The sequence below is a fragment of the Carassius auratus genome, chromosome 44, assembly GCF_003368295.1.
Source record: "Carassius auratus strain Wakin chromosome 44, ASM336829v1, whole genome shotgun sequence".
Classification (NCBI taxonomy): domain Eukaryota; kingdom Metazoa; phylum Chordata; class Actinopteri; order Cypriniformes; family Cyprinidae; genus Carassius; species Carassius auratus.
The window spans coordinates 14,519,278-14,544,220 of NC_039286.1; the positions used below are offsets into that span (position 1 = coordinate 14,519,278).

General features: G+C 37.2%; 1 protein-coding gene and 1 long non-coding RNA gene across 2 annotated transcripts in view; one reads left to right on the top strand and one right to left on the bottom strand.

Annotated features, from left to right (window-relative positions):
• The window catches only part of LOC113062624 (serine/threonine-protein phosphatase 6 regulatory ankyrin repeat subunit B), an 80,022-nt gene that overhangs the window by 18,161 nt on the left and 36,918 nt on the right, over positions 1–24,943 (top strand). The window contains exons 6-12 of the mRNA XM_026232603.1: positions 2,898–2,996; positions 4,804–4,905; positions 6,144–6,245; positions 9,875–9,973; positions 12,292–12,492; positions 14,649–14,750; positions 17,387–17,485. Coding sequence (XP_026088388.1) covers positions 2,898–2,996; positions 4,804–4,905; positions 6,144–6,245; positions 9,875–9,973; positions 12,292–12,492; positions 14,649–14,750; positions 17,387–17,485 — 804 coding nt within the window. The remainder of the gene's footprint in view (positions 1–2,897; positions 2,997–4,803; positions 4,906–6,143; positions 6,246–9,874; positions 9,974–12,291; positions 12,493–14,648; positions 14,751–17,386; positions 17,486–24,943) is intronic.
• Positions 18,183–19,879, bottom strand: LOC113062625 (uncharacterized). Its single transcript, XR_003278561.1, has 3 exons — positions 19,752–19,879; positions 18,553–18,645; positions 18,183–18,440 (listed from the first exon to the last, which is right to left on the bottom strand). It is a non-coding gene; the product is annotated as an uncharacterized LOC113062625 (long non-coding RNA).

Consider the following 24,943-nt stretch of genomic DNA (forward strand, 5'->3'; position numbering starts at 1 on the left):
GCATCACATGACATTCCAAACAAGGATGCAATCAAGTTTTTTTTTGTTTTTGTTTTTTTGCTATTTAAGTCAAATGAGTAACAGTAATGCAAAGCGCCTTTTCAAATTATTTCCATATTCCATTTATGAAGTTAGCAAACAACGTTCTCGGTTGTCATAAGGAGTAATGAGATAAAAAGCTCTGAATGCAATGATTTAGCTGGTTTTAATTGTTATCAGTGGACATTTAGAATTAACACTCATTTGTTACTAACAAAGCTCTTTAGTCCTTAAATAGGTCAGTTCACTTTTTCTTTGTTTAGATCTTTTAAGCTATTCAAAAGTTTATTAAAATTGAGTTCACATGGAAAATGGTTCAGATTGGTGACATGACATGTGGTCAAGTATGGTGTCCTATACTCAGAATGTGTGCTCTGCATTTATTCCATCCAAGTGCACACACACAGCAGTCAGTAGTGAACAAATAAGCACACACACATAGTCACACTTCCGCATGGCGAGTAACAAGGAGAACAGGAGTGCATGAACAACAATAGTCTTTTAATCCAAAATATCCAGGAAATAAAACTTGGCAGATGCAAACACAGGAAACACTGGGGTTGACTGACGTTCAATCTCCAACAAACACAAACTGAAAGGGCTGGGGCTTTTAAACACAGGATAATGGGCAGGAATGAGGAAAATTAGCAAAAAGGGGAACACAGATGCATGGAATGACGAGTTAACCATCTAGGGTCTAAGGGGGTTTTGGGAGCCTGGAGAAGATTTATCATGCCCTGATATTTGTGCTTTTTTCAGTTGATTATAAACATCTAAATGGCTAAAGTCTCTCACTGTAATCAGCACAGATTGGACTATAATAATATGAGAACAGCATGTATGCACATGATTGTGTTTTTGAGAAAACAAAGTTTATGAGTGGTTAGTGAAAATCTAAAAATGTTAAATCACTTGAATAAAGCAATAAAACACATACAGAATACTGGTTCCCGGGACTTTTGAGAACTGGAGCTTGTAGCCTAGAATTTGTCTTTCTAAATTATGTGAAAATCAGCTTCTTTACTCACTCACAATATATTGATTAAAATTTTCTAAGAAACTTTTTGTGTAGAAAGGGTCTATGCAAGAGGGCTTGAACTATCAGCCAGAGCCGGACAGTAACAGAGTACATTTACTTGAGTACAGTACTTAAGTACAATTTTGAGGGTAGGAGTCATGGTGGAGCCGACAGGTCAACAGGCCGAGGTGGAGTCCAGGCCTCGGAGGTGGAGTCATGGGAGTGAACAGAGGGGCTACCAGATGACAGGGGTGGAGGAGGCTGGAGTGGGTGGGAGCAGCCACTGGAGGGTACTTTCTAGCAGGACTGGACGAGGGAACCTAGGACGAAGGAGGGCTGGACAGAACCAGCGGAGACGACAGAGAACGGAGAGTGGGCTGTTCGATCTCCAGATCAGACACTTAGTCTATGATATTCCCCTCCTTGTTTCGGCACTTTCGCCCTACCATACTCAGCTCAGACACAGTGCAGGGGCGGAACTCCTCTTCGCACTCACACCATCAGTGGCTTTCTCCCTAGTGGCAGGCAGTGTTGCCGGCTCACACACCTTGACTGAGATCAAGGCCTCCGGCTCCGCGGCAATCCTCAGCAATGTCGCTCTCTCTAGTGATGGCTCGTCGGTTGTGGTGGGCCCTGGCTCTCCATCAGCGGTTTGGGTCGGGAGTGGCATTGGTGATTAACTCCTGGGAACCAGCGGGGAATGGAGATCCATTTCTCGCCAGTGTCCATTCCACAAAGGCGTTGAATTCCGCTCGAGGACCATCTTCAGACGACGGTGCTTTGTGTCGTCTGGATAGTTGATGAGATGGGCCATAGCCAGAAATAGTCTGGTATGACCCTCGAGTGATTTTTTTCCCTGCTCCAGCAGGAGGAGGTTGTATTCAGGGTGAAGGAGGGGGTCCGTAGGACACAACGGAAAGAAAAACACTGGGAGAACAACAGAAACCAGACAGGGGAAACACGCAATAAACAGTTTCGTTCAGAGATTCTGTCACACTTCTCTATGGTGAAGAATGAGGAGAACAGGAGTACACAAACAACAATAGTCTTTTAATCCAAAATATCCATGAAGTAATACTTGGCAGACAGGAAACACAGGGACTGATGTTCAATCTCCAACAAACACAAACTGAAAGGACAGGGGTTTTTAAGTTTTCAAATCCCAGCTAAGATGTCTTTGACGTTGTCTGTGGTTCAGCAAACTCCTTGACACGTCGGTGTGTGGTGGCTCTTGATGCCTTAGCCCCAGTCTCAGTCCATTGCTTGTGAAGTTCACTCAAATTCTTGAATCAATTTAGCGTGACAGTCCTCATAAAGCTGTGTTTCTCTCGGTTGATTATGCATCTTTTTCTTCCACACTTTTTCGTTACACTCAACTTTCTGTTAACATGCTTGGATACAGCACTCTGGTGTACAGACAGCTTTTTTGGCAATGAATGTTTGTGTCTCACCCTCCTTGTGAAAGGTGTCAAATGATTGTCTTCTGTACAACTGTCAGATCAGCAGTCTTCCCCATGATTGTGTAGCCTAGTGAACCAAACTGAGAAACCATTTTTGAAGGCTCAGGAAATCTTTGCAGGTGTTTTGTGTTGATTAGCTGATTGGCATGTCACCATATTCTAATTAGATGAGATATTGAATTGGTGGGTTTTTGTTATATGTGAGTCAAAATCATCACAATTAAAAGAACCAAAGACTTAAACAACTTCAGTCTGTGTGCAATGAATATATTTAATACACGATTTTCACAATTTTCTGAAATAACTTTTCCACAACATTCTAATTTATTGAGATGCACCTGTATCTGGTTTGCATTCTGATGGTTGAGTTATGTTTCCAGGCAAATGGCGACACGGCACTTCACATCTGTTGCAGACAGAAAGATGTTGAGATGGCCAAAGTCCTGGTGGAGTTTGGGGCGAATCCGGACTCTCAGAATGTAAGAACCTCTCTCTCTCTCTCTCTTTCTCTCTCTCACACACACACACACAAAATTTTATTTAAAGGGACATAAACATTATAGATGCTGTTAAATACATATACAAAATCATGAACCAGTGGCATGCAATAGGTCTTCACTATATTGAGCATATTGCTTAGTTGGTATGGGTATAAATGACAATGTCTTTGCCATATATGTCGGCTGCCTATGATAGAGAAAGAGAACAAAGCACAGTACTTTGTTAGCCATTTAGCCCTCTTTCTGGGAATCCCAAGTTACTGAAGCCCTCTTACAACCAACTTGTGTGTGTCCTAAGCTGTCAAATATAAAAACAAGTAACCTATAACCTATGTCTGAAATGGTATTTAAGAGTTTTTGACATTTAAAGACTTAGTCATAAAAGTTTCCCCCTATTTGCAGCAATTTTAGTGCTTCAATTTAATAAATGAATATTAGAAATGTTGCCTTTGCAACTAAGTAAAATAGGATTTTCATGTTATATTTATATATTATTTCACTCATTTCAAATGTGATTCTACCCAGAGAAAAAAATATAATTGCTTAGATGCTGCACTTTCATAGTTCAGGAGACTAATAACTTTCATATTTTAGACATTACCTCAGATACTCTGATCTTCTGAGACATACAATAGACACATTATCATACAGACATCTGTTCCCACCTCTCAGTGAGCGAAAATGTGGGAAAACACCTCTCACATATGCACTGGTTCCTCCTCATCCTCTTCCTTCCCCTCACCCTTTCCTTGACCCAGCTCACTCAGAATGGTCAGTGGCAGAATATAATGTTCTACATGAATGCAAGTAATATTTACAGTCATGTTTGGAGTCATTTGAATTGTCTCAGGGTGACCGGTACAATGGTCTCAATTGTACAAGAAGTAGACTAAAAGGTGATAAAGATCCTAAGATGAATTTTGCCCGCTGTAGAGGGTGTGCCATTTCCCAGTCTCAAGTGGTGATAACTCTACATGATTAATGCAACTTCCAATTGTTAATTCCTGTTTCTATCTCAGGGGATTTTTGTCTTTGTTTAAGGTACTAAAGGAAATGTTGCAAGAGGATCAGGGCCTTCTGTAGCAAGAATGATCCCACAGTTTGAAATGTGTCAATGCTATGTATTTTATATATATTATATAAATATATATATATATATATATATATATATATATATATATATATATATATATATATATATATATATATATATATATATATATATATATATATATATATTATAAAAGCTGGTTATGCATCTTACTCTTAAATTCATTTTTGAGAATTTGATGTCTTGTATTGATTTGATATCTTTGAATTGGCTATGTAATCAGCATAATACATATTTACCTGACTGTTAATAAATTGTTACATTTGATTCTATTTTGTTTTACTCTGTAATTATTGACTCTGGTATATTACACTGACATGGGTTATGTTCTTATGAGTCACCCTTTCCTTGTAATACCTGTGTCATACACATGTCATTATACAGAGTTGTGTCCTGATATGTCACAAAAACAAGAACACACACACACACACGCACATGCACATGCACACGCACACACACACACACAGACACACACACACAAACACACAGAGGCTGAGATTATTTGCAACATGGAGACCAATAGGGAGAAACTGAGTTTTGCAAATTCACAGGACATTTGAGTCAATATTGTTCTGCTGTTTGAAACACAAATATTGTGTTTCCAATTCTGTTTGATTTCTCTAACTGGAATGGACAGAGTGAGCAAATTACCCAGCATGCCTTGTTTGTTGACAGAATGAATGGCAGACTCCTCTGCACATCGCCGCTCTGGAAGGAGACGAGAACATGCTGAAGTTTTTATACCATTGCAAGTCCAGTCCCAACATCTTAGACAAGGTGAGACAGAATACACAAAGAGAGGAAACATGCACGAGAAACAAGTATTTTTGAACAGTTGATTCAATTATAAAGATTGTCCGTTTATCTACAAGATTCCCAAATGTTTTTATCAGTTGAAGCCTTTGATGTGTATATTAATATTGTATAATACTATATACAGCTCTGGAAACAAAGTTTCTCTGGATTTACTAGAAGAGAGTTTGAGTAAAATGTTTATTTTTGTTTTATTCTATAAATGACTGATAACACTTTTCCAAATTTCCAAATAAAAATTATGTCTTTTAGAGCATTTTTAATTGCATAAATGACAGCTGGTCAAAATAACAAATGTTTTCATTTACTGTGATTGAAAAAAATCTAGATTTCTTAACTCTTCTGAAGTTAAATCATTGGTAAACGTGTGTGGAAATATGGCATGTTTTTTTGTTATTTTGACCAAGAATGCTCTAAATGACAACATTTTAGTTTCAGGTTTTGAAGAGAGGTCATCAGTAGTGTACAGAATAAAACAAATTTCACTCAAACACATAATTATAAATTGTTAATCCAGAGAAACTGAGAATTGTCAAGTGGTATTTTACTTTTTTGTCAGAGCTGTATGTAAATTTCTCTCTCCTTTTTTTAAATTATTGTTTTTATATCTAAATACATTCAAATTGCCTTCAGGAAATTAAATAAAAGCAAACAAAATATTTCAATAATTTAACAATCTGCATGTTCACGGTTCACTGATCTCACATAACATGCAGGTAAGCATATCAAATATTTAATATTTTTCAGTAAGTGTTATTTATTTAGAAATTACATTTTTTTAATCTTAATTTTATAGTAGCATTTTATTTTTATTTAAAAATATAATTTTATTTTATGTTAATTATCAATGTTGTATTATTTTTTATAACATTTTGTGAGTTTTATTTTTAGTTATTGTTTTTATGATTTTATTAATTTTCAGTTTTTTTTACAAGTATTCATTTTAATTTTAAATTTTTATGATTTAATAAATTTTCAGTACGTTTTTATTTCTATTATTTTATTTACATTATTGTTATGCAATGTTTTCAGTAAGTGTATTATAAAAAAAATGTTTAGAATTTTGTAATTTTTAAAGTATTTGTATGATTGAATTCATTTTCACAAAGCATTTTATTGTTTTTTAATTTTATTGCACTTTTGTTGATTTGACTTAAAAAATTATTAGTTTGTTTCATGTCTCTCTTTCTCTTCTGTTTCAGATGGACAGAACACCTCTGCTCATCGCCGCAGAGCGGGGACACACCAGCGCAGTCGAGATCCTCACTGAAAGGTTCAAGTCATCTGTGTTAGCAAGAACAAAGGTGATCCACTTTGCTTTAAGGGATCAAAAAGAAATTCTCAATTAAGTATAAACTTCATCAACTGAACCTTAAAAATACTTAAGAAAAACAGACTCAAATGAGCTCTCCTTCAATAAGTGTATTGAGGTATAAAATGAGTGAGGAGCAGCTCAGATCATTTGATATAAAAGATCTGCATACTTGTTGTGTGCAAATTTAAGAAACCGTTTAGAAGTTGCTGTGAAACTCTGGAGGAGACACGTGATATAACTGGGGTCTGTTTCTCAGGAGATTTTCAGCAAACATTTACATTTGTTTTCAACTGAATATCATTGCTGTTTAGAATAAAAGCAATAATGTTCTGGAGGGCACATGAGATTTAACCAGTGAGTTTAGGTATTTTGGTGGCGTGCCAGTGGTCGTCTTGTAGGCTAGCATCAGTACCTTGAATTTGATGCGAGCGGCTACTCGTAGCCAGTGTAACTTGATGAGGAGAGGAGTAACGTGAGCTTTTTTTGGCTCATTGAAGACAACCCTCTTTGCTGCATTCTGGATCATTTGCAGAGGCTTGACAGTACATGCAGGAAGGCCACCAGGAGAGCATTACAATAGTCCAGTCTGGAGAGAACAAGAGCTTGGACAAGATGTTGGGTGGCTCACTCTGACAGGAAGGGTCTAATCTTCCTAATGTTGTATTAGGCAAATCTGCAGGACCGGGTCGTTGTAGCAATGTGGTCTGTGAAGCTTAAATAATGATCCATCACAACTCCTAGGTTTTGGTTGTCATAGAAGGAGTAATGGTTGATGAACCCAGCTTTATAGAGAAGTTGTGATGAAGCAATGGGTTAGCTGGAATCACCAGGAGGTCTGTCTTCGTAAGGTTAAGCTGAAGGTGATGGTCATTCATCCAGCTAGAAATGTCGCTCAGACAGGCTGAAATGCGAGCAGCTACCGTCGGGTCATCAGGCTGGAATGAGAAGTAGAGTTGGGTGTCATCAGCGTAGCAGTGATAAGAAAAGCCATGCTTCTGAATGACAGATCCTAACGACGTCATGTAGATGGAGAAAAGAAGTGGTCCAAGTACTGAGCCTTGAGGAATCCCAGTAGCAAGGTGGTGTGACTTTGAAACATCACCCCTCCAAGACAAAATGAAGGATCTGTCAGAGAGGTAGGACTTAACCCACAGGAGAGCAGTTCCAGATATGCCCATCTTTCTGAGGGTGGACAGGAGAATCTGGTGATTAACAGTGTCAAAAGCAGCAGACAGGTCCAGTAAGATGCGTACTGATGATTTTGAAGATGCTCTTGATAGCCGCAGGGCTTCAGTAACTGAGAGCAGGGCAGTCTCAGTTGTGTGGCCACTTTTGAAGCCAGATTGGTTGCTGTCCAGGAGGTTGTTCTGTACAAGGAACATAGAAAGCCGGTTGAACACAGCTCGCTCAAGTGTCTTTGCAATGAATGGAAGAAGGGATACCGGTCTGTAGTTTTCAAGAAGCACTGGATTTAGAGATGGTTTCTTAAGCAGTGGGCTTACCGGAGCCTGCTTGAATGCTAAGGGAAATGTTCCAGAGTGAAGAGAGGAGTTGATAATGTGAGTAAGCGAAGGTAAGACTGAAGAAGAGATTGCTTGAAGGAGGTGGGTGGGGATCGGATCAAGTGGACAAGTAGTAGGATGATTGGACAGGAGAAGTTTAGAAACATCCATCTCTGAGAGTGGGGAGAAGGAGGATAAAGAGTGTGCATCGGTCATTGTGAAGTTGTCCTCAGTCTGCAGTGTGGAGAATTGGTCACTGATGGTTCTTGTCTTATTTGTGAAGAAAACTGCAAAGTCGTCGATGAAGGAGGTGGTGGAGGCGGATTAAGAAGAGAAGAGAACGTTTTGAAGAGTGTCCGAGCATCACAACAGCTGTTAATTTTGTTGTGGTGGTAGGATGTTTTAGCCGTGAAGACATTTGCATAGAAGGAAGAGAGGAGAGACTGATACACACTGAGGTCGGTAGAGTTTCTTGATTTATACCATTTCCTCTCTGCAACCCTGAGTTTAGAGCGATGTTCACGGAGAACCTCGGACAGCCAGGGGGCAGATGGGGCGGTGCATGCTGGTCTAGACAACAGTGGGCAAAAGTTGTCCAAGCAAGATGTTAAAGTGGAGCAAAGAATGGCTGTAGCACTGTTCGTGTCCAGAGCTGAAAACTGAGCGAGTGCTGGAAGCAAGGAAGAAACCACAGAAGATAAGCGAGATCGAGAGAGTGAGCGTAGGTTCCGTCAAAAGGTGACCTGCGTTGGAGTTTGTGCTGCTTCAGGAGTAAGTGCTAGGTTAGCAGTAATGAGGAAGTGGTCTGAGGTGTGAGGTGGAGCAACTGAAGGGTTTTCCACAGAGCAACAGCATGTGTAGATGAGGTCCAGTTGGTTTGTATGATTTGTGAGTCACTGTAGTAGACACTCGCTTGAGATCAAATGAGGTGAGCAGAGTTTTGAAGTCAGCAGCCTGGGGTTTATCTAGGTGGATGTTGAAGTCACCAATCAGTACCAGAGGAGTACCATCTTCAGGAAAGTTTGATAGCAGCTTTTAACAGGGTGGGTTACAGTAATGGCATGTGATTCAAATGAACCATTACCTGTAGGTGATGGCTGAAGATCAAATTTCCATTCTTTTGATATAAGGAGACCAGTACCTCCACCACTCCCAGTGGTACGAGGAGTGAAGGAACAAGTGATATTAGTGGAGAGGGCTGCGGGAGTGATAGTGTCTTCAGGTTTGATCCAAGTCTCAGTCAGTGCCATGAGGTTGAGACTGGAATGAGTAGCAATAGAAGAAATTAAGTCTGCTTTGTTAACAGCAGACTGCCAGTTCCAGAGACCAACTGGAATAGAGAGTGTAGTAGTAGAGGTCAGAGGGACAGGCCGTAGGTTTGTCAGACAGGCCGTCCCGCAATGTACATAGCCTGCTCTCCGAGTGTTAGTAGTGATAGTAGAAATCTGAAAGCACATAGTGACTACAAGTGTAAGAAATAAGTATTTGAGAACAAGCTATACAAAAAGTAAAGAAGGAGGAGAAAATAAATACTCAAGTGCCTTGATATAGTGCCTATATATATATATATATATATATATATATATATATATATATATATATATATATATATATATATATATATATATATATATATATATATATATATATATATGGTAACACTTTAGAATAAGGTTCCATTAGTTAATGTTAGTTAACTACTTTCGTTAACATGAACTAAGCAAGAACAATCCTTCTACAGCATTTATAAGTCTTAGTTCATGTTAATTTCAACATTTACTAATGCATTATTCAAATCAAAAGTTGTGCTTGTTAACATTAGTTAATGCACTGTGAATTACCATGAACTAACAATGAATAACTGTATTTTCATTAACTAACATTAATGAAGATGAATAAATACAGTAATAAATGTATTATTCATTGTTTGTTCATGTTAATTAATACATTAACTAACATTAACTAATGGAACCTTATTCTAAAGTGTTTCCATATATATATATATATATATATATATATAATTTTTTTTTTTTTTTGGAACACACAAATGTTATATCAGTGTGTTGTAATCTGTGAAGATGTTTCTAATGAATCTCTCACGGATGGTCCCATACAGGATGGCAACACACTTTTGCATATCGCATCTCAGTGTGGTCACCCTGCAACTGCTCTCACAATACTGAAGAAAGGCGTCTTGCTGCACATGCCCAACAAGGTACTGGACACATTCATCTATTTTAGTTGACTGATTTTCTCAAGCTTGAATGCTTGGACCCAGTTCTTCAAAATAATTCAAAATCAAATTGGCTTAAATCTTAACAATTGTTTGTGCAAAAGATGAGAAAGGTTTCTAAAATTGAATATCGATTTAGATCACATAGCTTTTGATTCTGGATCAAACATTTAGAATTTGTTGTTCAAAGCGTTTTAATAAAGTTAAAATAAGAAAACAGATTATTAGATTATGAAAATATGATTGCAGTCCTTCTGCTTCAATATTCATTTTTAATTCAGTGTTACTTGCAATTTCTTTGTAATTATTTGTAAATTTACTGGCTTGAGTTCCCGACTGAAAAAAAAAAATAGTTTCAAGGTAAATTCTACAGTTGTGGTCTTAATTTTTACATACACTTTGCAGTATCTGCAAAATGCATATGTAAACTTTTGAACGGGGGTCCTTTTTATAAATTTAACTATTGTTTTCTCTTGTGGACTACAGGTGCTTCTCAATAAATTAGAATGTCAAGGAAAAGTTCATTTATTTCAGTAATTCAACTCAAATTTTGAAACTCTTGTATTAAATAAATTCAATGCACATAGACTAAAGTAGTCTAAGTCTTTGGTTTTTTTAATTGTAATGATTTTGGCTCACATTTAACAAAAACCCACCAATTCATGATCTCAACAAATTAGAATATGATGACATGCCAATCAGCTAATCAACTCAAAACACCTGCAAAGTTTTTCTGAACCCTCAAAAAGGTCTCTGACAATCATTGACAACCTTCACAAGGATTGTAAGTCACAAAAAGTAATTTGCCAGTAAGCTGGCTGTTCACAGAGTGCTGTATCCAAGCATGTTAACATGAAGTTGAGTGGAAGGAAAAAGTGTGGAAAAAGTGGAAAAAGTGAATTTGTGGGGGTTTGTTTCACAATTTGAGTTGAATTACTGAAATAAATGAACTTATCCTCGACATTTTAATTAACTGAGAAGCACCTGTATATGTAAATGTCTTATATGTGAAATATCTTATTTAGGTCAGTACAAAATAATACTTGTCATGCTACGATGCTTACAAACAAACGATGAAGAAGAAGAGTGATGGAATGGTTGATACCTTGGCTCCGATGCAGCTTTTGAAGCACTATTGTATCACACACTGTGCCAATGCTTGTATCGAAATGACAACATCACATGATAGATGATGTTTGAAGCTTCGAATGTCATGCAGTATTGGAAGATCGGGACAGATGGTTTGAAAAAAATGGCTTCGTGACCCCACCTGATGTAAGGGACTGTAACCTTGACACCAGACAGAAAGTCAATCATGTTTTGTAGCTGGGGTCTCAGAGACCCCAAACACAAAACAAAGGTTAAACAATATTTAACTTTGTCAATTATTAATTATGATCATGTGCTTGCATATTTAGGGTTATTTCTAGTATTCTGTGCCATTTGAGTCCCCATGACATAATGTGGTATATTTTGCATAAAATTGGGTTAGTACTTATTTCTGAACTCTAATCTTACAAAGTTACTGCCCCTCTACAATCAAACACTATAAATATGTGCTTAAAGTTTCAGGTATTTCAGGAACAAAATGTAAAGAAAAAAAGAGAATTAGTCAATAATACAACACTGGTATCATGGTAGTTTATATACATATTTATTTAGTTTTTCACTTAATTTGTTTTCATAAAATAATCCCAAAAACAACTGTCAATATCAAGCAAAAAAAAAAAAAAAAAAAAATATATATATATATATATATATATATATATATATATATATATATATATATATATATATATATATATATGACCATAATGAACATCAGAAGGTATATTTTACCTGGTTAAAACTGGATGGTTTTAATATTTATTATTATTTATTGAGCTGTTTCTGTCTCTTATAAAAACATTTAAAGTGGCCTAATTCTGAATGTTCTGCCTGTTGTTCATTATATAGCTAGTACCCTGTAATTTGATATGTGACCCCTTTTAGAGCTCTCTAAGTCATCTGAAAAAAGGGTTTCTGAATCAGAGCTTTGTTTTGAAAAAGTTTCATTATCCTTCACTTTAGTTGCATTATATTTTTGCACTATAAGATTACATAGTTTGCAGTCAACTGAATTCCTTGGATTGTAGGACTTCCAAGTTCAGATAATTTTGATCCAGATGAAACTCTTTTGAACAATCAAACCCTGTTTTGCCTTTTAACTCTGTATAGATAGTCTTTCAAATTGGCCGTGGCTAATCTTATTTATCTAATGTGTTCTTGTGCACGGTTGGATGTTGTGTGATGCTGTGCAGTCAGGGGCGTTATGTCTTCACGCCGCGGCTAAGAGAGGTCACACGGCTGTAGTGCATGCTCTGATCCAGAAGGGAGCGCCTGTGGATGGCATGGCTAAAGACGGACAGACGGCGCTTCACATCGCGGTGGAAAACTGCAAGCCACAGGTGGTGCAGATGCTGCTGGGTTTCGGGGCAAATGTGCAGCTCAGAGGAGGAAAGGTAAGAAAATCTGATTTATCATGAAGACGTTTCCATCAGACTTCAGTGAGGTGTTATTTAAAAGCATCATCTTAACTAGCTGTAAAGAAACAGAGGTAATGCTTTACAATAAGGCCCCATTAGTTCATGCATTAACTTACAATGATGCATTTGTAACAATACATTTGGTACAGTATTTATATACTAACTGTTCATTGTTAGTTTGCAGTTATATATATATATATATATATATATATATATATATATATATATATATATTAGGGGTGTAACGATACGCGTATTCGTATTGAACCGTTCGGTACGACGCTTTCGGTTCGGTACGCGGTACGCATTATGTATACCGAACGGTTCGTTGGAGTAATTAATTATATTTGAAAAAAAAAAAAAAAAGAGAGAGAGAGAAATATAATGATATGCATTCAACAAGGTAGCCCAATAACCCAAACAACGTAACAGGCAACGCCCCTGACACTCCCGAAGAAGAAAAAAACACCATCTTATATGTTTATGTTAGGCTACTCAGCAGGCGCTCGCTCACTCAGTACACGCTGAAGGCTCGTTGCAAAATAGCCAATGCGTTTAACAGACTAGAAATGAGAAGATCCTCCAATAACCAACAGGTCTGGTGTTTGGGTGCACTTTGGATTCCCTTTAAGCTATAATGGTGATGGCAAGAGAGTGGTGGATAAAAAAACAACGGTATGTCGCATCTGCAACATGACAGGGTACACCAGCGGGATTACAAAAAAAAAAAAAAAAAAAACCAGCGGGAATATCTGGGATATATGCGTCAGTACTATCTGGGAAAAGACGAAAAAAAGGAGAAACATGCACGCAGCAAACTATCCCTGCAGCATTTAGACACTATAGCTTACAGGGAATCCAACCCAAACACCAGACCTGTTGGTTATTTTAGGATCTTATATTTCTGGTCTGTTAAATGCATTAGACATTTTGCAACGAGCCTTCAGCGCGTGCTGAGTGAGCGAGTGCCTTAGGGGCCGTTCACATATCGTGCCTAAAAACGCATGGAAAACGCTAAGCGCGTCTTTCTCCTCCTTTCCAAAGCGCTCGGGCAGAAGCGCTCATGAGGCGTCTGTCTTTGCTAAGCAACAATGACGTGCTCTCTCCATGAGACGCGGAAATTTCAGCGAAGGATAAATGGATTTGCAGCTCTAAAAATCGCTTGCAGTAGCTCTGCTACTGAATTTATTTCAAAATTGCAATCCATATACAACTATGATCAGCTGTTCCTTCATCTTGGCTGAGCTCTCAACGTTGTTACGGGAAAGGATGAAGCTGATTGGTTGGTTCTTGTCACATGACCCGCGGTGCGCTTGCGGCATTCTGAAAAGTTGAGATGTTTTTACATTTTGCTGTATCTAAAACGTATCGAACCGAACCGAACCGAACCGTGACATCAGTGTATCGTATCGAACCGAACCGTGAATTTTGTGAACCGTTACACCCCTAATATATATAGCTGTATATTATTACAGCTTGCTTCCAAAGCAACATTTCTTATTGATGTATTAATATAACTAAAACTGAAATGTAAAAAATTATAAACACATACATTCATAAAAATTATGAAAGTGTTGTTAGTTGAAAAAAATGTTAACAGATATACAATTAAATTAATACTAAATAAAAATAATAATTTAATACTAAATACTAAAACTAAACTGAGAATTGAATAATAATAGTAATAAAATAACAAGCACAAAACAAAATTACTAAAACAATACAAAAATTTAAATTAAAACATATATATACAAATAATACAAATATACAAATAAATCTTATGAAAATTATTAATAAAAACATTATAGTATGTTAATGATTCTAAAATAATACTGTTATTAGTAAATATTGAAAATAACATTAACTGAAATGAATATACACTTTAGAAGGGTCATTCATTATTAACAAATGCAACCTTATCATAAGATATTATAGAATAATTATTTTCACACATGCATGTTTTTATATATTCTATGGAACACAAAAGGAAAACATTTGAAGGTTTTTTGCATTAAGAAGCTTTGATTTCAGGTCCAGTATAGTGTAAAAGACTCCAGGATGTTTTATGAGTTTATAAAATTTTACAGCGAATGAAAGGAAACCATTGGTTCATGTGTGTATCTTTTATAAAGGCGAGGGAAACCCCTCTGCACATCGCAGCCAGAGTGAAGGAAGGTGAACAGGTGGCTGAAATGCTTCTGAAGAGCGGAGCCGATGTGAACGCAGAGCAGGAGGTCAGTCAGAAGAGGAGCGTCACCGCTTCACTGTGTTAACAGAGACATTAAAGGGTTACTCCACCCCAAAATGAACATTTTGTCATTATTGACTTAACCCCCTGTCTTCCCAAACCAGTAAAAGTTTTGTTTGTTTATGGAACACAATTTAAGATATTTTGGATGAAAACCGTGAGGCTTGTGGCTGTCCCATAGACTGCCAAGTAACTTACACTGTCAAGGTCCAGAAAAGTATTAACCCTTTGAAATAGATCAATGGGGATTTTTTCCCTAATAACCCCCAAAAATAACTTAAATTACACTTTCAGTTTTGATCGTACAGAATAGAACAACACATCAATCAAATATGTAAAGGGTCTACTTTTATTTGTATACACATATAATAACAACAAAACGTTGTGCATTTATAAAATAAAGAAAACAAACAGGGTACGTTGTCTACTGCCTTGGTTCTGCATGACCTTCATTTAGAAATGTGTCATTAAAATGAACTGTAACTCAGCAAATAATCAACAAGAGATATGAGAGATATATATCTATAGAAAGCTTGCCATTGAATACTTTTAAACTATGCAAATCTTACCAAATACAAATATTCGGTGATAAAGTAATCCATATGAAAACAATGCAATGTCCAGTCAGTAGAAAATGTGAAGCTTGCGGCGTGTAAATGCATGACAGCAAACAAAGCAGTGAGACGGTTCAAGATCCTGTACATAATTCACCCCAAAAAGAAGTGCTGAGAGGAATAAGATTTGAATTACCTCAGAAAAAAGAATGAAATGGCTTGATCCAGCAGAGATCAAAAACATGAGTAAGTCTTTTATTATTATTATTATTATTATTATTATTATTATATAGTTATTATAATATATTATACAGTAAATATATATAGTATATAGTTGCATTTGATAAAGCAGTAATATTGTGAAATTGTGAATATTTTTACTATTTAAAAAACTGATTTCTATTTGAATATATTTTAACATTGAATTTATTCCTGTGATCAAAGCTAAATTTTCAGCATCATTACTCCAGTGTAACAATATTCACTATACCATTCAAAAGGGTGGAGTCACTATGTATAGAAATTAGACCTTTTATTTAGCACACACATGATGATATATACAGTAATAATGATACAAATGAGGCTGTTCTTTCAATTGATAAAAAAAAAAAAAAAACTTACCTCTTTTCAACATTAATAATAATAATAATAAATATTTTTTTGATTAGCAAATCAGAATATTACAATGATTTCTGAAGGATCGCGTAACTGGAGTAATGAAGCAAAAAATTCATCTTTGAAAATCAGCTTTGATTGTTCCTAATAAACTGTTTAACTGCACTCGCAAGTGAATCTCAAGTTATTTTGTGGGATAATGAAATATATTTTAAATAAACTACAAACATAAAAATATATACATTTATTTTGTCCTCACATTCTTTCTTGTAACTCTTCCCTCTCAGTCACACACCTGACTGAAAGGCTCATATTCAGCTTATTATGCAGTTTTTGTCTTCTCAAGTGTAAATCACAATAATATTCATTGTAAATCACGCCTACTTGCATATGCCCTTTAGAAACAAAAAGTGTCTTAGAAAATTTAATTCAATCTACTGTTTTCTATGAGTGAGTAAGCAAGATGATTTTCACATAATTTTGAAGCAAAATAAAAAAAATTAGGCTACAAGCTCCAGGTTTGACAGTCTTGTGTACAAATGTTCTGTACGTGTTTGATGACCTTATTTCAGTGACTACAAACTGGTCGTTTTTCAATAACCACGCATAAATGTTGTTTTCTCAAAAACACAATCATGTACATACATGCTATTAACATATTATTATTATAGCCCAGTTTGTACTAAATACAATGTTTTCAGAATTTTGCCATGTATATGTTTATAAGCAACTAAAAAAAGTCAGGGAATGCCAAAACCTCTCCAGGCCCCCAAAACCCTCTGGACCTCAGAGGGTTAAAGACATCATCAGAACGGTCCATCTGCCATCAGTGGTTCAATCTGAATTTCATGAAACGATGAGAATACTTTTTGTACAAAAAAAATTTACTTTTAAAATTGTTATTCAACGTAGCACCATTTTGGAGAACATCCACCTAATGCAAGAAGCTCTTCTGTGTCAGTCGCGAAACAAGATACGCTGTATTCATTTAAATTAAAGCGTAAATACATGTAGTAAATGTATCCTAGACGCGCAGCTGACACAGAAGAGTGTAAGCTGCTTGTGTTCAGTGGAGATTCTCCAAAATGGTGTACAGTGATGCGGAGAGACACAGAGAAGACAAATTGTTGAATAAAGTTGTTATTTTTGTTTTCTTCATGTACAAAAAGTATTCTCGTCGCTACATAAAATTCAGATTGAACCACTGATGGCAGATGGTCTATTCTGATGATGTTCTTTCATACTTTTCTGGACCTAACAGTGTAAGTTACTTGGCAGTCAAAGGGACAGACAAAGGCCTTCTGCCGGTTTTCATCCAAAATATCTTAAATTGTGTTCCAAGGTGAACAAAGCTTTTACGGGTTTCTAACAACATGGTGGTAAGTGGTTAAAGACAAAATTTTCATTTTGGAGTGGAGTATCCCTTTAAAACAGAACTTTCCTCTCTGCTCAGAACGGAGAGAGCGCTATGCATGTAGCCGCCCGTCACGGTGCTCTGCAGATGATACGAGCGCTGATCCAGGAGGGCGGAGATGTGACCTGGAAATCTAAGGTACTTTATTAAACTTAAGTCTTGGAGAAATACTGTATTTTAAAGTGAGAAAATAAAACAACAGCAAATTAAATAATACATTTTACAATTTATAAAATGTACTTATTAATATAACATTACTTATTAATATTTATTATTATTTTTAATTATTTTATTCATGAACTAATGTTACATTTTGCAGTTTTTAATGTTACAAATATGTTAGAATATGTAAAAAAATAACATTAAACAAGATTAATAAATGCTGGAAAAGTACTGTTCAAATTTGTTTATGTTAACAATTGCATTAACTAATGTTATAACACACATGTTCCATTAAAACTAAAAACTGTAATCAAACAGTTGGTGGTTACCATTGACTTCCATAGTAGGAAATTAAATACTACACTGTAAAAAAAAATATGCCTCTCCAACATAAAAATTTCTAGTGACCCGTTGCACCTAAAATTTTTAGTTGGCCCAATTTAAGTTGCGGAAACCAACTTTTTTGTGTTGTGCTGACTACCCCTGCATGTAGACTGAACTTGAAATAGAATGTTGTGTCAATTAAATATTTTCTGTTGACTAAACATAGCTTGTTGGGCCAACAAGCAGACTCAAATTGAAATAAAATGTTGTATTAAATATTTATTCTTGGTCAAAATAGTCTATTTTTCATTATTTCAAATAAATTACACACTAGGCTTTGATAAAAAAAAAAAAAAACATTTTATTTATTTATTTAAATACATATGAATTTGCCTGTTAGGCTCAAGTAAAATATTACACAAGTATTCAACCAGTGCCGAAACAAACATCATGAGGGAATTTGTGAAGTCTCCCAGATTGTCCATGACAACTTCCTCCTCCACTACTACAGCCACGTTGACCACTGTGGGATAAGGTCCTGAGTTGGTAGAACTGTCAGTCACTTCATTTTCATGGCCTTTGTGTGTGGCCCCAATGCCTCAGTATCCTGTGAAACACAATAAATGTCTTTTAGTGTCAGACTGAAAGCATAATGTCTTATGCAATCACTACTGCATCACAAACAGTAATACCATAATAAAGATATTCAAATTAATTACCTTAATAGTCTTTGAAATTGAAGCTGGCTCTCTCAAGTACAGGGGAAGACCACTAAGAACAGCAGACCTTCAATGAGTAGTTAGATCTGTGGTCTGCCAAAAAGACCATCAATAAGACATTATTAAGTCGCTTAATTAACAAAGGGGTTACACATATACTCTACCAACAGTTTAGGATCATGAAATAGTTTCCTGAAATACAATCAAGATTACAATCTGAGAGGGATAATCAGCTAACAAGTGCAGCAAGTCTACAGATCCCTTAAAGAGATACTCCACTGAAAAATGTAAGTTCTGTCATCATATACTCATCCTCATGTTGTTTCAAACCTGTATGAATTTCTTTCTCCTGCTGAACAGAAAGGAATATATTTAGAAGAATGTCAGTGGGGTATCCCTTAAGACTGTTTGAATAACATTACCAGAGTCTACTTAGGTTAGATACTGAGAGTGGTTTTCTAACAGTCCTAAAATAGGTCTCAAACATGCTGTGCGCACGATGGCTGTTTTTTGTTCAGTCATATTGACCAAAAGCATGTCAGGTGACTTTCATGAGGCTGATCAAGATTAACCAATGGTGAAATTAGTCAATTCTGCCCAGTATGTAGGTGCTGGTCAAACGGAGCTATATGATAGGAGAAAAACAGCTTAATACTACACCAAAATATTTCTCTCTAATGCATACATGTTGATCTCAAGGTCTTAATCAGGGAAGTTGACTGCTTTGCCCATTTTGTTATCCATACCAATTGAAACAATAAAATAGCACCATAATCAAAATCTCAACCAAGGTTCCATGTACACTCCATGTAAATAAGATAACGTAAACAATACGTGTGGCATCCCACAAGCAAAAAAATAAGCCATCATCTCTGAACGCCATTTATGGCATACATTATATTATGTATTTGCGGGATTTGTACATGTATTGTAGATCATCAAAATCAAGTATACATTGAACCTTTTTGACAAATTCTGATCATATAATTCTATTGTTTACATAATGAGCAATGGATAAATGTCACAAGACAATTATCAACTCAACTGCCAGAGACCTTGAAATTAAAATGTTGAGTTTTGCAGTTAAGTTTTTGTGGATCAGTGAGCTGTTGGCAGTTTGTTCTCTTAAACAGGTATCAGTAAATTATGTTACACTGTTTAACACTGTTATATTTTATACAAAGAAATGATTAATATACCTGGGCATCCAGTTGTTCCAGAAGTTCATCCAAGTTGTTCCACCTTCCCAGTCTTGCTTTTGGCTCTGTACATCTTTAGCAACCCCTGGGTGTGATTGTCCAGCGATGTCAGGAATGCTGACTTCAGGTCAATACGGTAGATGCGGAAGAATTCAGCACAAACCTGTGGGTAATTAAAGTTTCAGAAGCAAACAATTAAAAGCAAAGCAAATTATTTCTTAGCCTAAATTATCAGTCACTGTGTGATAGCAAAAGCCCAAGTTGTCAAGACTTGCTGTCTGTTACAGTCAATTATCATATATATCATAAGCCAAAATGCAAATGGAATTTGAAAATATTGACCATTAAAAATATTAAACGGAAACATGTAACCGTTTGGAAAACTGATAACGTTAAACAGCTTCCAAATCTGATAACATTAGCAGCTATTAATTTTCGTGTTAGCACAACTCTTTATTTATTTTTATCAGACTGAAATGTTATTTCACTCTTGCAAATTGAGGCTTTGTGCAAAGTACTAGCTGCTAACACGAAGGCACATGTGCTTTGAATGCCACTAACAGTTAGAACTAACGTTAGCCTAAATTATCAGTCACTCTGTGATAGCAATAGCACAAGTTGTCAAGACTAGCTGTCTGTTACAGTCAATTATCATATATATCATAAGCCAAAATGTAAATGGAATTTCAAAATATTGACCATTAAATATATTAAACGGGAACATGTCATGCTTAATAACCGTTAGGGTCGACTTTAAATCACATGCCAGTTGGAAAGGAATGCTAAGCTTTATGAGTTAAACGTTATTTTCCAGCACTGCTAATCACTGTAGGTACTCACAATAAAGCTATTTCAAACTCTGTTGATAGACAATCGATATATTATTAACCTAAATTTGCTCATTAACTCGCAGCACAAAGTACTCACCAATACAATGCAATGTCGTGACTCCAGCCTGCTGCAGCGCTGCCTGGTAGAACTCCTTTGCGCATGCTCAGACGATTGACGCTGTTCTCTCTTGCTCGGCCAACATAATATTTTTTGTGCAACGTTAAAAGTTATCTCAACATAATTATTTATTTTCTCTTGATGAACATTTTGTAGTACAATCATGGAAATCATGCAATCATTGACCAAACATATTTTTCTTTTTTGACACAACCATTATGTTGAGCCAACATGTATTTCCTCATTTGTACAACTTTTTGCATCAGTAATTTTTTACAGTGTATGGAACTCATTGGGAACTACCAACTGATTGATTACTAGAAATCTTCAAAAATATTTTATTTTATGTTAAACATAAGAAAGCAAATCATACAGTTCCCTTTCAAGGGATCTTCGAACTGCGTCTTCTAGGGGTCGCTATGGGTGGCACCTCGTTGTGAACCGTGTCTGAAGCATACATTGAAAAAACACCAACGAGTTGCCTGGCTACAGCCCCTGACGTCACTACAGGCGTGACTATGGATAAATAGGTGCAAGAGAACACGTCATTCTCTTCTTCGTCTTCATTGACTGTTCTGTTTGAAGTGTGCATCTGAAAGAACTGGTAAGAGTGATCTTTCACTCTTTATCATGGCAGCTACTAGCAAACTTTAGACAGTGTTTGTATCCATGTCTGTGTTATTTGACAACCGATGACACGCACAATCTTTGCGTCTTTTTTTGGCTGAAGAGCACGCACACAATGTCTTTGAGAATGCATTCTGCGTGCATTGTGAGCGATTTTTCATTGAAAAAGCACCGCTCTCGTTCGTCTCTCTTTCATAGGAAAAAAAGGGCAGCCATCTGCTTCTCGTGGTTCAGAACACGCCGCTGCTGAGACACGGAGGAGAATGATATCATGGGGATCACAGGTGGATCTGGCTGAATTTAGAGAGATGCGCGAAAACGGCTATGAGAGGATACCCCCCTGTAGATAGAGCTTTCTTTCTGCAGAGGAGCTGTCCTCCCTTAATCTCCATCCTTTCCATCTAAACCCCTTCAGGATACATCTAGCTTAAATGGCAAGGTATACGCAGCAGCAGGTCAGATTGTAACTTCATTAAACATGATGGCGGTGCTTCAAGCATATCAGGCTGATCTGCTATAAAACCTGGATAAGGGTGAGGGCCTTTCTCCTGATCAGGTAGCCAAGCTGTGTCGCACCGCAGATCCCTCTCTACATGCTACCAAGCAGGCCACCTCCACAATGGGCGGCCATGGTGGTAACGTAGAGCTATCTGTGGGTGACCTGGCAGACATCAGGAAGAAAGAAAAGGCTTTCTTCTCGATGCTCAGGTTTTGCCTTCTGAACTTTTTAGTACCTCTGTTGAGATGGCAATCCAGATGTTTATGGAGGCGGAGGCTGCTTTCAGATCCGTCGTTCCACAAAGGTCCAGGTCTAAGCCCGAACAACATAGGGGTCCTGGTCCATCTCGATCTGAGGATTAGAGACAGGCACAGAAGGCTAGTGTCATGACTCAAACTCCTCCCCCACCTGCAGGTAGGGGTAAAAGGAATCATGGGTCACAGGGAGGTAGGCAAGACCTAAGGGATGTGATCCAGACAAGGCATCAGCATTCTTGTCCGAATCAGAGCGATACTTAGTAAATCTACTTATTCTCTTTGGGGGTTTTTACATCTGCCCTTATCCTCCCCTTCCTGATTCCCCTGTAACCACCAGCTCTCCACCTGACCAAGGTTAGGTGGGAACTTCTTGCATAACAGTCACCTATGCTGGACCTATGATGTTTTGGTTGGTTCTATGTTCATAGTAACCAACTTACTGATGGTCCAGACTAAAGGGTGTCGCCCCTTGAGCCGGGCTCCAGTGCAGGAACCGGGGTGGGTCAGTATGTTCCATTCTGTATACACTTATATATGTATCAAATTGCTGGTGGTTATGTGTGTACTAATCTTCTGTTAGTTTCTTTGCAGTGCTCAATTACAGTGTTTACTAAGCACTTGTCAGCATTATGTCCAGCTGGTATGAAGGCCTGATTTCCGGCTTCATGTTTCCGGTATCAGGTGGCCAGAACACAGTTTTCTGTGGGAGCCTTCTTGATCATCAGGCCCGGCATGGCACTGCAAGGAATTTCATGGATGTCCATCCAGGTCACCCTGAGGGGCTTCCTGGCCACTTGGTTGTTGCTGAAGCATCAAGCGTGAAGTGGAGGTGGCAGTTATGGAAGTTTTATTGAAGAAACTGCCTCAGGTGATGCTGCCCCCTTGCCAGAGGTTTGTTAAATTGAACTTACCTCTCCCGTGCAGTTCAGCACCTCTGCAATGCTTAGGAACCTTTAAGCACACACGCTAAGTGTACTTTCTGAAAACCTAATGGTGGTGAGTGTGCACGTTGAACACTCTGCGCACTTTCTGAAATCCTGTACGGAAAGGGTTACGCGCTCAGCTTCGTTCCCTTTCTTGAGATGATTAGACCTTGGTTCCTTGGGCTCCACTCAGCCAGTGTGTATTTATTTATAGACTTCAAGCATTGCTTCCCTCAACACGAGGGGCTTTTGGGCGGTTCTGGTGGTAGTTTAGCAGCGCTCCCCTTTACCAGGAAGGGTTATAAGTGCGCTACTCTCTTTCTGAGTTCTCCTCTCATGTGAGATTGAGTTCTCTGTTCTTTCTCCAGAGCGCTCCAGCATTATTTCCACAGATCGAGTTGATGACTCTCAAACATATTGTTTTGGGATGCACCATTCCATCTATTAGCTGCTCTATCAGAGTGCCACAAGAGCCCCCTCCTTAGAACAGTATTTAGAATCCATGTTATGGTAAGTGAAGTGCATGTGAAGTCTTTGCACACTTTCTGAAATCCGCACTATGGTAAGTTCGCATGCTAGTGCTCTGCGTTCTTTCTATAAACCTATATGATGAGAACTTCACGCGGTTGCTTTGTGCCCTTTCTTGAGTTGGTAAAAGCCCCATTCATCTTGGTCGCCACCTCATCTGTGTATCCTCAGATACCTATCTAAACAGGGTGTTGCTACTAGGGATCTGTTGAGACAGCTCCTTCAGCAAGCTTATGCAAGAGCAAGCGGTAGCCCCTGTGTGACAGGTAAGACTTTGTGTTTGCTGTTACAAGCTTTCGGAATCTATAATGTTTATTTCCACTAGATGGCGCTTGTGTACTTCAACACTCATTTATTTATAACTTTTTGATCAGTCTAATCTGTATATTTTTATATTTCGACTATTTTATAATGCTTATTGTGATTTATATACTCAACTGTTGTATATTTGAGGAATATTTATTTTTTCTAAGAGTTTTCTTTGGTTATATTTTATTTTGCTCCCATCGTGCCTTTGTATGTCACTTCCTGTTTTGTCACGGAGAACGAGTCAGAACTGCGTTCCGAGTTTCACAGAGCAATTCTGCTGATCATATGGAATGATGTAATCATTGCAAAGTTTAAAGTATTTCTATTTAGAAGTCATCCGATAAAGAAGCTTCAAGATAACCCCCTCTCTTAGCTCATAAGCAGGCAAAAGTGGTATGTGGATGTATTTTCTGTTTATGTACGAGTTTAAAGTCATGTGTGTTTTACATGTAACTGAATGTATGACATGTTTGTTGTATATTCACCCTTTTTTACTCAGTTCTACGGTGTTGGTGTTGGAGTCTAAGTCCAGAACACATTAAACATCAGTTAAAGAACCTCAGCCTTCGCGTCATGACTAAGGGCGGGCATAGTAGAACACTTACTGCGTCGGTGAAGGCCAACTGCATCAGATCGTAAAGCTGCACGAGGAAATCGGCCATCAAGAGGCGCCACATGTTGAATGAGGGAAGTACAACATGAAAAGATTGCAATTGACTTGACTGAAGCAAGCAAAGGCTGAACAAGCAAGCACTTTTGAAGTTAGTGACTTGGAAGCAGCGCAAGGTCTTGTGAACTGTCACTGAAGTTTCAATTGCTCTGGTATTTCCATCATTCCCATTCTAAGATAAAGTTGGACATTTTTCTATTATCGTTTGACTTATTAAGAAACTAAAAGGGACTAAACAGATAAACAATTTTGCTACTATTAAATAAGACTAAAGTTTGAATTTTCTGTTGTATTCAAGTATTTGTGTATACTTCATCATTTAAGCGTGTTGATATTCACATTTTTTCTTTACAAGTTGAATTCATAGACTACTTCTTGACAGTTCTGTAGCTTGTTATCATTTACATGATTGGATCACATAAGTGTAGCTG